Raw genomic sequence first — 17,513 nt, 5'->3', positions numbered from 1 at the left:
TTACTGCATTGATGTTAAGCTTTTTCGTAATAATCGGCTCTATGGGAGGAAAACTTTATAGCCTACAGACAAGAGCCTATATGAACGCGACGCGCAACGTTTCACGTTTATGGCATTTTCCTTCCTGAGCCTGTTAAAATTAAAAAGCTTAACATGAAATTCTGCAGATGCGTTTAACTTTGCATGTGTATGGGAGAGCAACCGGTCCGAGAGCGCAGTGAAGTAGGTTTTAGGCATGGTTTTAGGTTTGATATTCGCTGCATTTTCTAAAGGGACCATCTGGAAATTCCACTCACAGTCAAAAAAATATAAACGTCCAATCATTCATTCAAATGAACGATACTTCCAGTGTTATAGTCAATGCCTGGTGGGCAGACTGACTTAAGCCCCATTCACACAGCACTTTGAACCCGGCAAATTGCCGGAACGCCTTCTGTGTGAACGCAAACACGACCCGGGTTTAATGCCGGGATCGATGCCGGGTTGGGGACCTAGTAACATTGCCGTGTTCAGACCCGGAACGCGCGCTGTGTGAACAAAAGCCAGGACAAATGCCGTAAGGGGTGTGTCGTAGTAATGATGCACGAGCCTTCGCAATAACGTAGTTATCGTGCGACTCTGTTACTCTGTTAGAAGAAAGTTTGTGTTCGTCATCGATACAAGAAAGAACGAAAAGATGTCTGCAAACTGGACTGAAGCAGAGACCCGAGAGCTCCTTGCAATCCGCGCCGAAGCTGAGATCGTTCGCCAGCTTTGTGGAACGGTACGTGATGCGTTAGTGTACGACCGAATCCGAAAAAAAATGATCGAGCGTGGTTTCTCGAAATCGAAAGCGCACATCATAACGTCACGCGTCTATCCGGGACATACCCGGGTTGTGTGTGAACGCGCTCTCTGATTCCGGCAAATCACTGGCAGTGTGAATGAACCATTTTCAAACGAACCCGGGTCAAATCCCGGGTCACTTTATCCGTGTATTTTCCGGAATCTCTGTGTGAAAGGGGCTTGTAACTACTGTATGTTCAGCCAATATCTCGATTGAACAGTAAATTGTTTTTCTATTCATGTTCCAAAGTTTTTGTACGTTCCTAGTGATCGTCATGTGAGATTTTGCATTATTCACCTGTAGTAAGTCACCAAAAACCCTTTTGGTGAATTACAGTAATTTTTTATTTAAAAAAAATTGTTTACTGTAAATACATTAAGGGTGGTATTGGGACCATTTCACCTGTAGTAAGCCAGTCTAGTCACTAGGAACATACTACAACCATTTTGAACATGAAAAAACCCTTTTGGTGAATTACAGTATTTTTCCTCAGAATACAGGCTACATACATGAAGGGAAGTATTGTACAAATTTTACTTATAAGTCAGTCTTACAGGAACCTTCTACGAGCTTTGGAATTTGAAAATGTGATTTTAAATATTAAAAGTAATTTTAATGAAAACAAATGATACGTTTTAACGCAGTTAGTGTAATTGGCAGACGTTCCCTTGTGCATCATGAGCTGTGGTAGCGCGTCAAAGCATTCTCATGTATGCAGCGATACACACGTAGGGCCTAGGTGATTTTCAATGAATATTTCATGTCGATATACAATGGTTGCATATTTTTAAAACTCATCGTGCTATAGTAAGACTATATAACAGTGGCAAGGGTCAAGGGAAAACAAATGTCCTGCGAAAATCGTCTTTTAACATTTAAAAACAGACATTTTCAAATTCCAAAACTTGTATAGCCTACAATGTGTAGTCAGATAAAAATAAGCCTATAATATGAACTCGACTGCGAAATTTCACGTTCTTTTTAACAGGCTCAGGAAGGAAAATGCCATAATGCCGTTGTCGGTTTTAGCAGAATACTGCCATCTAGTGGTAGCAGGTTTTCTCAGACAGCTGTGTGTGGATCGTGCCAGGCGAAACCGGCGAAATGAAAGTCTCAAAATCCAAATGAATCAAACAGGATCGACTCAGAAACGAGTCAATGAATGCACGCGTGTCACCTCATCCACAAATGCACATTATACTTGTTGCATGCACACATTCTGACCTACATTAATACAAAATTGAGGTTTTGTATTAACAACTATGTCTCTATTTGTACAAAATGCTGCACATTCTTGTGATTCTGGATTTTGCACACACAAGTTGTATTGTATTAGTTTAAATGTAGCAACGCACATTTGTGAATTTGTTAAATAGAAGGGTAGTTGTGCACACATTAATTATTAGCACCAGGCCTATTCATGTGTAGTTGTTTGTGTGTGTGTTGTGAAATGCTTAAAAACAGCGAAAAGAAAGTCTCAAAATCCAAATGAATCAAATGAGATCGACTCAGAAAAGACGTCAATGAATGCATGCGTGTCATCTGATCCACACATGCACATCTTCTTTTTTGCATGCGCAAATTATGATACACTAATACAAAATAAAACATTTGTATTCACAAAAATGTCTGCATTTGTACAAATTGTTACACATTCATTCAAGTTTTAATTTTGCACACGCAAGTTGAAAGACATGGATAAAACATATTTGCAACATGTATCAAGTTCATTGATAATTGTGCTTGCATGAGTTAATCATTTAGATACTAATTTCATCCCATAGTATTGTTTTGCTGAAATGAAACTGTTGTTTACAGCTTTTAACTCAGTGTTGTGTTGTCTTCTCTCAGGTAAATGTTGAGGACAGCAACGTCATGTTACCTAAATCCAGACGAGCTCTCACCATTCACGAGATCGCAGCGCTGGCTAGATCTTCACTTCACGGTAAACACACACACACACACACACACACACACACACACACACACACACACACACACACACTGTCATGAATCTGCACGTGGAACAGACAGTGGTGATCCAAATGCAGGCTTTATTAAGAGGAGAATCCAGAGACAGGTACAAGGAAGCCGGCAGGGGTCAAAACCAGGTAAGCAGTCTAAACAAACATCAAATCCATGCAGGGATAAGGCAAACCGGGAACAGGCAGATAAACAGGGAACCGAAACACTAGAAAGCTATGAAACTGGAACGACGCTAGGTAATGCAGTCAGACACATACAATACTGAGCACCGGTCAAGGGGCCACTCAGGCTTAAGACAGGTGCGCTAAACAAGATAATAAAACACAGGTGCACAAAATCAACCATAATCAGTCCAGGGTAAAACATAAAGAGGAATGAAAACTAGAGAAGGAGTGCCCCCCAGTGGCTCACGCGGGCACTCCAGACGCTGATTGTCACACACACACACACACACACACACACACACACACACACACACACACACACACACACACACACACACACTTTGCCACTCTCTCAAGGACTTTCATTTGTTTCATTGACAATAATTGCGATTCTACACCTAAACCATAATTAAAGCATATTTATATAAATATGTAGAGAATTATGTGTGATGAAAAATGCTCGTCGTCTTTATAATCTGTCAACAAAATATAATGATTAATTTGCTCTGCCTCTAAAAACAGCTTTGTTTCCTTTTTAAAGTCACATACATCACACAGGATTCTGGTTACCGGTTATGTTAATGTTAATGTTAACCAATAGTCAAATATCTGTTTATTTTAAGCTGCTGTTGCATTGGTACATTAACCAGCTACATTACAGTTTAGTCTAGTCTAGTGTCTAGTGTCTAGTGTCTAGTGTTTAGTGTTTAGTTTTTAGTTTAGTTTAGTTTAGTTTAGTTTAGTTTAGTTTAGTTTAGTCCAGTCTAGTCTAGTTTAGTTTAGTCTAGTCTAGTCTAGTGTTTAGTTTAGTCTAGTTTGTTTTTAGTCTAGTCTAGTCTAGTTTAGTTTTTAGTCTAGTCTAGTCTAGTTTAGTTTTCAGTCTAGTCTAGTTTTTAGTCTAGTCTAGTCTATTTTAGTTTTTAGTCTAGTCTATTTTAGTTTTTAGTCTAGTTTAGTTTAAGCTGCTGTTGTAGGTGCACCTTATTAAAACCTTGTCAATAGTTTTTAGTCTAGTTTAGTTATTAGTCTAGTCTAGTTTTTAGTCTACTCAAGTTTTTAGTCTAGACTAGTCTAGTTTAGTTTTTAGTCTAGTTTAGTTATTAGTCTAGTCTAGTCTAGTTTTTAGTCTAGTCTAGTCTAGTTTTTAGTCTAGACTAGTCTAGTTTAGTTTTTAGTCTAGTTTAGTTTTTAGTCTAGTCTAGTTTAGTTTTTAGTCTAGTTTAGTTATTAGTCTAGTCTAGTTTAGTTTTTTAGTCAAGTTTTTAGTCTAGACTAGTCTAGTTTAGTTTTTAGTCTAGTTTAGTTATTAGTCAAGTTTTTAGTCTAGTCTAGTTTAGTTTTTAGTCTAGTTTAGTTATTAGTCAAGTTTTTAGTCTAGTCTAGTTTAGTTTTTAGTCTAGTCTAGTTTAGTTTAAGCTGCTGTTGTAGGTGCACCTTATTAAAACCTTGTCAATAGTTAGTAATTTAATGCTGGTTAATTTTAACCAATAGTCAAACACATGTTAATTTCTTTTTCCTTTTTTTTACGGCTGCTGATGTTGGTGTTGCGCCTTATTAAAACCTTGTCAATAGTTAACAGAGTAATTTAAAGCTGACTAATGGTAGTGTAACAAAAGTCCCAGCAATAATGGGAAATAACAATAGATGTGATAATGAAGCGTCTCCGTTCGGACACACTGAGATGCTGTATTGTTCTCATAATGTAGGTCATGCGGTCTCCACAAAGATCACCAAACCTGACACACACACACACACACACAGGTTTGTTTAGCTATACTTGTGAGGACATTCCACAGGTGTGATGGTTTTTATACAGTATAAAATGCATTGGAAATGTCCTCATAAATCACCTGCACATTGTAATACCCATGTCATTATACAAATATCTGTCCTTATAAATCACACACACACACACACACACACACACACACACACACACACACACACACACACACACACACACACAACTTCAGACACAAGAGATCTTCACGGTAAACACACGCACGCACGTACGTGATGAGTCCTTTGTGTGGTACTGACTGACACCATGACCTGGATTATTCCTCATGTATTATGTATTATGCAGCATTGGGGTCGCTGACCCTGAGTGTGTGTGTGTGTGTGTGTGTGTGTGTGTGCAGGAATCTCGCAGGTGGTCAAAGATCATGTGACGAAGCCCACGGCGATGGCGCAGGGGCGTGTGGCGCACCTGATCGAGTGGAAGGGCTGGTGTAAACCCACGGACGCTCCCAGCGCGCTGGAGTCCCACCTCACGTCATACTCGCATCTGTCCGAGGGCGAGCAGGAGGCGCGCTTCGCTGCCGGTCAGTGACGACGACACACACTCCGGGTCTAAAGTGCACTTAGTGCGTGTCCAAATCCACTTCTGCTAGTTTAATGACGGCGAAAATGGATTTTGGGATTTTGAGAATTTCTCTGAAATTTAAAATCTTTGGGAACTTTTGGGATATTGTAAGTACACAACTGCTGGAAATATATCACACTGTGCAAGTGATTTTTGGATATTTAATTACAAAATTCTTACATATTGTACCTTTAACCGGTTGATGGGGGAAAAACGCTTTCTAAAAATCGAAATTAATAGAAAAGTATCTAGAATTATTTGAAAGTGCTCACAATAATAATACAGTGCATGTTAATGCATTACCAAATGTGACCCTGGACCACAAAACCAGTCACATGGGTCAATTTTTGGAAATTGAGATGTATGCATCACATGAAAGCTGAATAAATAATCTCTCCATTGATGTGTGGTTTGTTATGATAGGACAATATTTGGTCGAGACACAACTATTGAAAATCTGGAATCTGAGGAGCAAAAAAATGTAAACATTGAGAAAATCTCCTTTAAAGTTGTGCATTTATGTTCAGTTGTGCTGCATTCACTCACAAAAATACATGTTTTATATATTTACGGTAGGACATTTACTAAATATCTTCATGGAACATGATCTTAATATCCTCATGATTTTTGGCATAAAAGAAAAATGGATAATTTTGACCCGTACAATGTATAGTTGCTATTGCCACAGATATACCCGTGCGGCTCCAGACTGGGTTTGGGATGCAGGGGCACACATGAGTTTGATGTCGATCAGTTCTGTTAATGCTTCTTCAAACACCACAGCAGGTCATTGGTCTGATTTCCCAGGGGATGCATAAAAACATCTGCCAAATGCATTTAACTGATGAGAGAGAAAGCCTGGACAGCACTGATCTCGTATGGGGCAATTATTAATCGTTGAGTTGCATGCAAACCGTCTGATTAATGGAGAAATCACTCTCCATCTCTTTGATCCCTGTTAACAGGATAATGAAGTAATCAGACTAGCACATCCAGTCATCAGTTTATGTGTGCTTAACTCCGCTTCCTTAACTATTCATTCACTTCCTCACGATTCCCATCCCAACTTTCCCAGGATGAGGCTGGAGTGACCAAGCTTTTTTTCTCTCTCTCTCTCTCTCTCTCTCTCTCTCTCTCTCTCTCTCTCTCTCTCTCTCTCTCTCTCTCTCTCTCTCTCTCTCTCTCTCTCTCGCCTCTCTCTCTCTCTCTCTCTCTCTCTCTCTCTCTCTCTCTCTCTCTCTGTCGTAGGATTTCCCTTTTCATAAAGTGACTAAACATTCATGTCATTTTGTTTGTGCGTGTGAGTTTTTTGTGTATACAGTATATGTCCTTGTCAACGTGTGAGTTTGTGCATTTACTGTCCATCCACTGCAGGCACACACACACACACACAGTGACACGGTGGTTAAAATTGAACTCTAGGAAAATTGCCAAACCTCAACAAAAACTTGCTGTGTGTGAGTGTTTGCTGACGAAGGGTGATGAATGGAAGGATGAATCTCTGAATTAACACAAGCAAAGGAGAGAGAGAGAGAGAGAGAGAGAGAGAGAGAGAGAGAGAGAGAGAGAGAGGGAGACTTCTGACTCGATGGCACACACAGACACTCTCACACACACACGCACACACACACACACACACACACACACACACGCACGCACGCACGCACGCACGCACAGACACACACACACACACACACACACACACACACACACACACACACACACACACACACACACACACACACAGTCTGGCATCACTTGTGAGAAAGTAATTTAATGCTCGTCATCAGATGCTTCTGGTTGACCCAAAGAAAGCTTCTTTTTAATTTATTTTATTTTGCACCTTTTGGAATTATAATTGTTATTTTGCTTTATTTTCTTAAACTGCATTTTATTTTATAAAAGTGCATATCTTATTATCTTTACTTTAATTTTATTTTGCGCATATTGTGCCTATTGAAGTGAATTATTTTGCTTTAAAAAAAAATGTTTTTATGCCTATTGAGATTTTAATTGTTTATTTGCTTTATTATATTTTGCTTTTATTTTATTTTGCACCTATTGCCATTTTAATTATTTAGCTTTTTAATTGAGATTTTCATTGAGTATATATATCTCTGCTTGCACTGGGGTTATTTTACGCAAGTGCTTCTGTGGTACTAATATAGTCTGTGTCCTGTCAATTAAACCAGAGACACAGCGAGAGCCTTAATTAGCTAATTGCTTTTATAAGCCACTCGCTGCACACGTGACTGAGCATGTCTGGACAGAGCTGTGTGTGATATGAGTGATGAGGTCACTTCCTGTCTCCCTGAGGACACTACCGTGATGTCAGAACAATTTCAAATATAGGCAGAGTTCCATTTAGAATGGCCTGTCAATCAAATATGGGTTCTATGTGGCAATTAAAGAAGAATCTCTCAGCCTGTCTCCACGGCGACACATCGCACTCTCTGCTACATTTGTTGAAATGACTGCAGTGCCTAGCAACCAATATGTGTGATCTAGTTTGAATATGGTGTATGTATTATGAAGGAATGGCATACAGATTACTGGGAAAAAACGAGGTTTTTAGGATTTTGTTAATCTGAAAGAGAAAATAAAAACTGAATCATTTAAAAAAAAAATGATGTATGTAATTTCATTAATTGTGTGTTTTTCTCAGGGGTGGCAGAGCAGTTTGCCATCGCGGAGGCAAAGCTTCGTGCCTGGTCTTCAGTGGACGGTGACGAGTCTAACGATGATTCTTACGATGAAGATTTTATACCTGCAAACGAGCCCGTTACACAGAGCACAGGTACACACACACACACACACACACACATTCATAAAACACACAAATCTGATCAGCTGATTGACGTCAGAGCAAAAATACATGCGCACCTCTTCGTGGATTTGAAGCATATATTGATGCACCAAGTTGCTATTTATTTCAATATTGTTAATGGATGTAATACATTTTTTTATAACATCTAATTAATATTCTTGAGTTTTTTTTATTTTATTCAGGCTAATGATGACCAATTTTCTCTGTTTTTCTTTTTCTCTGCCCCTCAAACTAAACGCTGAAACGATGCACAGATATGATTGTCCTAGTGCCCTACTTTCATTCAGAAAACATGACTTCCCCCTCTCTTTAGTTTTGCTCTCCAGTGCTATTTGATATTCCAGCATTCATTTCTCCTGCAAGTTTAATGTGTTCTGCTGCAGCAGAGAGAGAGAGAGAGAGAGAGAGAGAGAGAGAGAGAGAGAGAGAGAGAGAGAGATCCAGCTTGTCTCTTTATACAGCTACAGCTTGCAGGGTTACACCTTGTTCACTGTACGACACGTTTCCACTGCCAATTGAAGTGTTACTTTACCCAGAAATTAAAACTCTGTCATCAATTACTCTCCCTCATGCCGTTCCAAACACATAAGACTTCTGTTTATCTTTGAAACACAAATTAAGATATTTTAAATGAAATCTGAGAGATTTCTGTCCCTCCATTGACAGTTACGCAACTTCAGGTTTGACTCTTATACTCCTATAATCCTTATACGAGCAGTTTAGTCCACATTTCCTGAAGAGACTCGATCACTTTATATGTTGAACATATTTAATTTAGGATTTTATTCACATATAAACATTGATCAGCGAACATAAACAGAAGCTCAATCGTACAAACACGAGAATGAACCTCATTGGTTCTTGAAGAGTGATGCGTAACACGAGAATGAACCTCATTGGTTCTTGAAGAAGCTCAAACGTGATGTGAAACACGAGAATGAACCTCATTGGTTCTTGCAGAAGCTCAAGCGTGATGCGAAACACAAGAATGAACCTCATTGGTTCTTGAAGAAGCTCAAACGTGATGCGAAACACAAGAATGAACCTCATTGGTTCTTGAAGAGTGATGCGTAACACGAGAATGAACCTCATTGGTTCTTGAAGAAGCTCAAACGTGATGCGTAACACGAGAATGAACCTCATTGGTTCTTGAGAAGCTCAAACGTGATGCGAAACACGAGAATGAACCTCATTGGTTCTTGCAGAAGCTCAAGCGTGATGCGAAACACAAGAATGAACCTCATTGGTTCTTGAAGAAGCTCAAACGTGATGCGTAACACGAGAATGAACCTCATTGGTTCTTGAAGAAGCTCAAACGTGCTGCGTAACACGAGAATGAACCTCATTGGTTCTTGAAGAAGCTCAAGCGTGATGCGTAACACAAGAATGAACCTCATTGGTTCTTGAAGAAGCTCAAACGTGATGCGTAACACGAGAATGAACCTCATTGGTTCTTGAAGAAGCTCAAACGTGATGCGTAACACAAGAATGAACCTCATTGGTTCTTGAAGAAGCTCAAACGTGATGCGTAACACAAGAATGAACCTCATTGGTTCTTGAAGAAGCTCAAACGTGATGCGAAACACAAGAATAAACCTCATTGGTTCTTAAAGAAGCTCAAACGTGATGCGTAACACGAGAATGAACCTCATTGGTTCTTGCAGAAGCTCAAACGTGATGCGAAACACAAGAATGAACCTCATTGGTTCTTGAAGAAGCTCAAACGTGCTGCGTAACACAAGAATGAACCTCATTGGTTCTTGAAGAAGCTCAAGCGTGATGCGTAACACAAGAATGAACCTCATTGGTTCTTGAAGAAGCTCAAACGTGCTGCGTAACACGAGAATGAACCTCATTGGTTCTTGAAGAAGCTCAAACGTGATGCGTAACACAAGAATGAACCTCATTGGTTCTTGAAGAAGCTCAAACGTGATGCGTAACACGAGAATGAACCTCATTGGTTCTTGAAGAAGCTCAAACGTGATGCGTAACACGAGAATGAACCTCATTGGTTCTTGAAGAAGCTCAAACGTGATGCGTAACACAAGAATGAACCTCATTGGTTCTTGAAGAAGCTCAAACGTGCTGCGTAACACAAGAATGAACCTCATTGGTTCTTGAAGAAGCTCAAGCGTGATGCGTAACACAAGAATGAACCTCATTGGTTCTTGAAGAAGCTCAAACGTGCTGCGTAACACGAGAATGAACCTCATTGGTTCTTGAAGAAGCTCAAACGTGATGCGTAACACAAGAATGAACCTCATTGGTTCTTGAAGAAGCTCAAACGTGATGCGTAACACGAGAATGAACCTCATTGGTTCTTGAAGAAGCTCAAACGTGATGCGTAACACGAGAATGAACCTCATTGGTTCTTGAAGAAGCTCAAACGTGATGCGAAACACAAGAATGAACCTCATTGGTTCTTGAAGAAGCTCAAACGTGATGCGTAACACGAGAATGAACCTCATTGGTTCTTGAAGAAGCTCAAACGTGATGCGTAACACGAGAATGAACCTCATTGGTTCTTGAAGAAGCTCAAACGTGATGCGAAACACAAGAATGAACCTCATTGGTTCTTGAAGAAGCTCAAACGTGCTGCGTAACACAAGAATGAACCTCATTGGTTCTTGAAGAAGCTCAAGCGTGATGCGTAACACAAGAATGAACCTCATTGGTTCTTGAAGAAGCTCAAACGTGCTGCGTAACACGAGAATGAACCTCATTGGTTCTTGAAGAAGCTCAAACGTGATGCGTAACACAAGAATGAACCTCATTGGTTCTTGAAGAAGCTCAAACGTGATGCGTAACACGAGAATGAACCTCATTGGTTCTTGAAGAAGCTCAAACGTGATGCGTAACACGAGAATGAACCTCATTGGTTCTTGAAGAAGCTCAAACGTGATGCGTAACACGAGAATGAACCTCATTGGTTCTTGAAGAAGCTCAAACGTGCTGCGTAACACAAGAATGAACCTCATTGGTTCTTGAAGAAGCTCAAACGTGATGCGTAACACGAGAATGAACCTCATTGGTTCTTGAAGAAGCTCAAACGTGATGCGTAACACAAGAATGAACCTCATTGGTTCTTGAAGAAGCTCAAACGTGATGCGTAACACGAGAATGAACCTCATTGGTTCTTGAAGAACCTCAAACGTGATGCGTAACACGAGAATGAACCTCATTGGTTCTTGAAGAAGCTCAAACGTGATGCGTAACACAAGAATGAACCTCATTGGTTCTTGAAGAAGCTCAAACGTGATGCGTAACACAAGAATGAACCTCATTGGTTCTTGAAGAAGCTCAAACGTGATGCGTAACACGAGAATGAACCTCATTGGTTCTTGAAGAAGCTCAAACGTGATGCATAACACAAGAATGAACCTCATTGGTTCTTGAAGAAGCTCAAACGTGATGCGTAACACGAGAATGAACCTCATTGGTTCTTGAAGAAGCTCAAACGTGATGCATAACACGAGAATGAACCTCATTGGTTCTTGAAGAAGCTCAAACGTGATGCGTAACACAAGAATGAACCTCATTGGTTCTTGAAGAAGCTCAAACGTGATGCGTAACACGAGAATGAACCTCATTGGTTCTTGAAGAAGCTCAAACGTGATGCGAAACACAAGAATGAACCTCATTGGTTCTTGAAGAAGCTCAAACGTGATGCGTAACACAAGAATGAACCTCATTGGTTCTTGAGAAGCTCAAACGTGCTGCGTAACACAAGAATGAACCTCATTGGTTCTTGAAGAAGCTCAAACGTGCTGCGTAACACAAGAATGAACCTCATTGGTTCTTGAAGAAGCTCAAACGTGATGCGTAACACAAGAATGAACCTCATTGGTTCTTGAAGAAGCTCAAACGTGATGCGTAACACGAGAATGAACCTCATTGGTTCTTGAGAAGCTCAAACGTGCTGCGTAACACAAGAATGAACCTCATTGGTTCTTGAAGAGTGATGCATAACACGAGAATGAACCTCATTGGTTCTTGAAGAGTGATGCATAACACGAGAATGAACCTCATTGGTTCTTGAAGAGTGATGCATAACACGAGAATGAACCTCATTGGTTCTTGAAGAGTGATGCATAACACGAGAATGAACCTCATTGGTTCTTGAAGAAGCTCAAACGTGATGCGTAACACGAGAATGAACCTCATTGGTTCTTGAGAAGCTCAAACGTGATGCGTAACACAAGAATGAACCTCATTGGTTCTTGAAGAAGGTCAAACGTGATGCGTAACACGAGAATGAACCTCATTGGTTCTTGAGAAGCTCAAACGTGATGCGTAACACAAGAATGAACCTCATTGGTTCTTGAAGAAGCTCAAGCGTGCTGCGTAACACAAGAATGAACCTCATTGGTTCTTGAAGAAGCTCAAACGTGCTGCGTAACACAAGAATGAACCTCATTGGTTCTTGAAGAAGCTCAAACGTGCTGCGTAACACGAGAATGAACCTCATTGGTTCTTGAAGAAGCTCAAACGTGATGCGTAACACGAGAATGAACCTCATTGGTTCTTGAGAAGCTCAAACGTGCTGCGTAACACAAGAATGAACCTCATTGGTTCTTGAAGAAGCTCAAACGTGATGCGTAACACGAGAATGAACCTCATTGGTTCTTGAGAAGCTCAAACGTGATGCGTAACACAAGAATGAACCTCATTGGTTCTTGAAGAAGCTCAAACGTGATGCGTAACACGAGAATGAACCTCATTGGTTCTTGAGAAGCTCAAACGTGCTGCGTAACACAAGAATGAACCTCATTGGCTCTTGAAGAAGCTCAAACGTGATGCGTAACACAAGAACGAACCTCATTGGTTCTTGAAGAAGCTCAAACGTGATGCGTAACACAAGAACGAACCTCATTGGTTCTTGAAGAAGCTCAAACGTGATGCGTAACACAAGAATGAACCTCATTGGTTCTTGAAGAAGCTCAAACGTGATGCGTAACACGAGAATGAACCTCATTGGTTCTTGAAGAAGCTCAAACGTGATGCGTAACACAAGAACGAACCTCATTGGTTCTTGAAGAAGCTCAAACGTGATGCGTAACACGAGAATGAACCTCATTGGTTCTTGAAGAAGCTCAAACGTGATGCGTAACACGAGAATGAACCTCATTGGTTCTTGAGAAGCTCAAACGTGATGCGTAACACAAGAACGAACCTCATTGGTTCTTGAGAAGCTCAAACGTGATGCGTAACACAAGAATGAACCTCATTGGTTCTTGAAGAAGCTCAAACGTGATGCGTAACACGAGAATGAACCTCATTGGTTCTTGAGAAGCTCAAACGTGCTGCGTAACACAAGAATGAACCTCATTGGCTCTTGAAGAAGCTCAAACGTGATGCGTAACACAAGAACGAACCTCATTGGTTCTTGAAGAAGCTCAAACGTGATGCGTAACACAAGAACGAACCTCATTGGTTCTTGAAGAAGCTCAAACGTGATGCGTAACACAAGAATGAACCTCATTGGTTCTTGAAGAAGCTCAAACGTGATGCGTAACACGAGAATGAACCTCATTGGTTCTTGAAGAAGCTCAAACGTGATGCGTAACACAAGAACGAACCTCATTGGTTCTTGAAGAAGCTCAAACGTGATGCGTAACACGAGAATGAACCTCATTGGTTCTTGAAGAAGCTCAAACGTGATGCGTAACACGAGAATGAACCTCATTGGTTCTTGAAGAAGCTCAAACGTGATGCGTAACACGAGAATGAACCTCATTGGTTCTTGAAGAAGCTCAAACGTGATGCGTAACACGAGAATGAACCTCATTGGTTCTTGAAGAAGCTCAAACGTGATGCGTAACACGAGAATGAACCTCATTGGTTCTTGAGAAGCTCAAACGTGATGCGTAACACGAGAATGAACCTCATTGGTTCTTGAGAAGCTCAAACGTGATGCGTAACACGAGAATGAACCTCATTGGTTCTTGAAGAAGCTCAAACGTGATGCGTAACACAAGAACGAACCTCATTGGTTCTTGAAGAAGCTCAAACGTGATGCGAAACACAAGAACGAACCTCATTGGTTCTTGAAGAAGCTCAAACGTGCTGCGTAACACAAGAATGAACCTCATTGGTTCTTGAAGAAGCTCAAACGTGATGCGTAACACGAGAATGAACCTCATTGGTTCTTGAAGAAGCTCAAACGTGATGCGTAACACGTGAATGAACCTCATTGGTTCTTGAGAAGCTCAAACGTGATGCGTAACACGAGAATGAACCTCATTGGTTCTTGAAGAAGCTCAAACGTGATGCGTAACACAAGAACGAACCTCATTGGTTCTTGAAGAAGCTCAAACGTGATGCGAAACACAAGAACGAACCTCATTGGTTCTTGAAGAAGCTCAAACGTGCTGCGAAACACAAGAATGAACCTCATTGGTTCTTGAAGAGTGATGCATAACACGAGAATGAACCTCATTGGTTCTTGAAGAGTGATGCATAACACGAGAATGAACCTCATTGGTTTTTGAAGAAGCTCAAACGTGATGCATAACACAAGAATGAACCTCATTGGTTCTTGAAGAGTGATGCATAACACGAGAATGAACCTCATTGGTTCTTGAAGAGTGATGCATAACACGAGAATGAACCTCATTGGTTCTTGAAGAAGCTCAAACATGATGCATAACACGAGAATGAACCTCATTGGTTCTTGAAGAAGCTCAAACGTGCTGCGTAACACGAGAATGAACCTCATTGGTTCTTGAGAAGCTCAAACGTGCTGCGTAACACGAGAATGAACCTCATTGGTTCTTGAAGAAGCTCAAACGTGCTGCGTAACACGAGAATGAACCTCATTGGTTCTTGAGAAGCTCAAACGTGCTGCGTAACACGAGAATGAACCTCATTGGTTCTTGAAGAAGCTCAAACGTGCTGCGTAACACGAGAATGAACCTCATTGGTTCTTGAGAAGCTCAAACGTGCTGCGTAACACGAGAATGAACCTCATTGGTTCTTGCATGTCAAGCAAGCATGATTGAGCTTCCGTTAACCTTATCTGACGTGTGTGTTGATTAATGTCCATATGTGAATAAAAGCCGTAATCAAACCTGTTCATCATATGAAGTGATCAAGTCAGAACATTTGGACTAAACCGCTGGATTAGTTTTACTATCTCTTTATGAACTTTTAGAAGTGACAAACTGAAATTTGCGTATCTGTAAATGAAGGGACAGAAATCTCAGATTTCATTAAAACATCTTCATTTGCGTTTCGAAGATAGGTTTGGAAGGACATGAGAGTGAGTAAACGAGGACAGCAATTTCATTTTCATTTCAACTTAGTAAAATAGCAAGACTTCAGAGAATCTATTTTGAATTATGTCGCTTCTCAATTAAAACATGTAAACATTCTTTAAAACAAAAATATTGTTTGCTTCTAACACGCCTGTTGTCTCCTCAGATCTGTCCTCGTACCCTCATTACCTGCGGGACCTCTTACACACTCAGGTGTGTCAGGCTCACCTGCGGGGTCGAGGTCTGTGTGAGGCGGAGAGCGGGGTGGGAGCTGACCTTTCACCTCCTGTGGGGTCACCGGGGTCACCGTCGGACACGCTCTGCTCCAGCACGTACAGCTTGGACGAGAGACACCCGTTGCTTCGGGACCTCGGGCGTCACGTGGACTCGCCCGCCGCTGAACTCACCGCCAAGATCCTCAGCGTTCTTCAGGGAGGGGAGGAGCTACTGTTGGCCCGCCTACACCGGGCGGGGCATCGGTTAGGCCACTCCCACTGTTGCTTGGAAACATATTCCGAGACATTCGAAGACATGCCTTGTAAGGACTGTGGAGGCGGAGTCTGTCTTCCGCCGGAATACTCCGTTCGTAGAAAACCGTCAGACGTGGTTTCGTCTGGCATCGTGTCTCTCGACGAGGAAGACGTGGAGGAAGAAGAGCGAGAGGAACAGTGACGTCTCTCAGTCTGACGTGACGTGCATGTTTATATTCGGACTCCGCCCACTAATTTGCATTTTGCTCCGGGGCGTCACTTGCTCTCGTTGTCTGAACTCGCGTTTCTTCGTTATCGACTTTGAACGCGAGACTGAATCTTTGGTTCTCAGGCTCACGGGGGGGAAAAAAATGCATCTTGACGAACTGAAAATAAAATCTTATGGGGTTTCGCAAAAAAAGGAGGAGCATAAGACTGACGTCAAACTAATTACCGCCGCATGTATTGCAAGTGCCGAACTGAACTTAAAATCATAAATGTTTGGTTCTGGACGTCCAGTTGTTTAGCACGGTTTGTGGATTTGGCTGTTGTGTAACCTGCTCCTTATGTGACGTCAGGCCCCATTGCATTCTGGGTCTTGATCACATGACGCCTGTTCCCTGGTCCCCAGTTGCATCTTTTGGGCATGGCTTGCTGAGTACGTCAAACTCACTATCTGATCTGTCACTGCCGCTCATGAAGCGACGCACGAATGCAGAATGTTTATACCGTGACAGAGAGATGTATTTCAAAACAGAATGAATATAAGAATATTGACGATCAAGTTATGCTTTTTTTTCCTATTTTTATTATTAGGTAACACTTTATTTTACAGTGTCATTGTTACATATGTTACATGTAGTTACTATAGTAATAACTATAAATTATGCATAATTACATGCAAATAACCCTCAATCAAACCCTAACCCTATAGTAATTACATGTAGTTACTCAATATTACTCAATACTCAACTTCAGGCAAAACATTTTTTTTTTTTTTACTGGTAAATTTTGAGATTTTGGGATATTTGTCTTCAATAACATGTCTTCTTTCAGACTTGTGGTGAAAAAAAGTCAGAAATACACATTTATGTCTTTATTTTACTAACTTTGTCTGTTTGCGTCTGTAGATTTCTCCTAAACTCAACAAAAGTTGGCGTTATAAATCATCATCTCTGTCTCCTGTCATCACACACACCATTAGAAAGCTCTCTCTCTCCTGTACAATGCTGTCGGGTCCAAATATGGTCATTTCCTGTTTATCAGCAACCAATCGGGAAAGTGAAAGGGCTGAATGCGCAATCTCATTGGCTGATGATAAATCTTTAAAGCCCGTTTTCTCAAAATGACTTTTCTCTCATTCTCCAAGTCTGAAATCTCCACTTCAGTCGCACCGATACACACCAAACCTTCCAGTCTTGTGCCTAGCTATATTATGAAGACATTTACAGAGGGATTTGTAAATATATTATTCCTAGCCTGATTTATATAACATTTTATTCCCCAAAAAATGGTGAAAATAATTTTTTTAAGGCTATTGACAGTATATTCTGATTTACAGGATAACAAAAGTAGATATCCATAAATCCCTCTGAATTTTCTCCCATCTAACATGTGAA

General features: G+C 40.8%; 1 protein-coding gene across 3 annotated transcripts in view; it reads left to right on the top strand.

The window, feature by feature from the left end:
• Window positions 1–17,513, top strand: part of fam131ab (family with sequence similarity 131 member Ab) — a 35,255-nt gene that overhangs the window by 16,944 nt on the left and 798 nt on the right. For all 3 annotated transcript variants that reach the window (XM_079610978.1, XM_079610977.1, XM_079610979.1), the window contains exons 2-5: window positions 2,678–2,771; window positions 5,118–5,300; window positions 8,007–8,138; window positions 15,591–17,513. The exon at window positions 15,591–17,513 is cut by the window's right edge. In XM_079610978.1, the coding sequence (XP_079467104.1) occupies window positions 2,702–2,771; window positions 5,118–5,300; window positions 8,007–8,138; window positions 15,591–16,096 (891 nt within the window). In that variant the 5' untranslated portion in view covers window positions 2,678–2,701 and the 3' untranslated portion in view covers window positions 16,097–17,513. The remainder of the gene's footprint in view (window positions 1–2,677; window positions 2,772–5,117; window positions 5,301–8,006; window positions 8,139–15,590) is intronic.

Source organism: Phoxinus phoxinus (genome assembly GCF_949152265.1).
Source record: "Phoxinus phoxinus genome assembly, chromosome: 4".
NCBI classification, from domain to species: domain Eukaryota; kingdom Metazoa; phylum Chordata; class Actinopteri; order Cypriniformes; family Leuciscidae; genus Phoxinus; species Phoxinus phoxinus.
The sequence above is the reverse complement of the archived record's forward strand: the minus strand, read 5'-3'. Positions and strand labels throughout refer to the sequence as shown.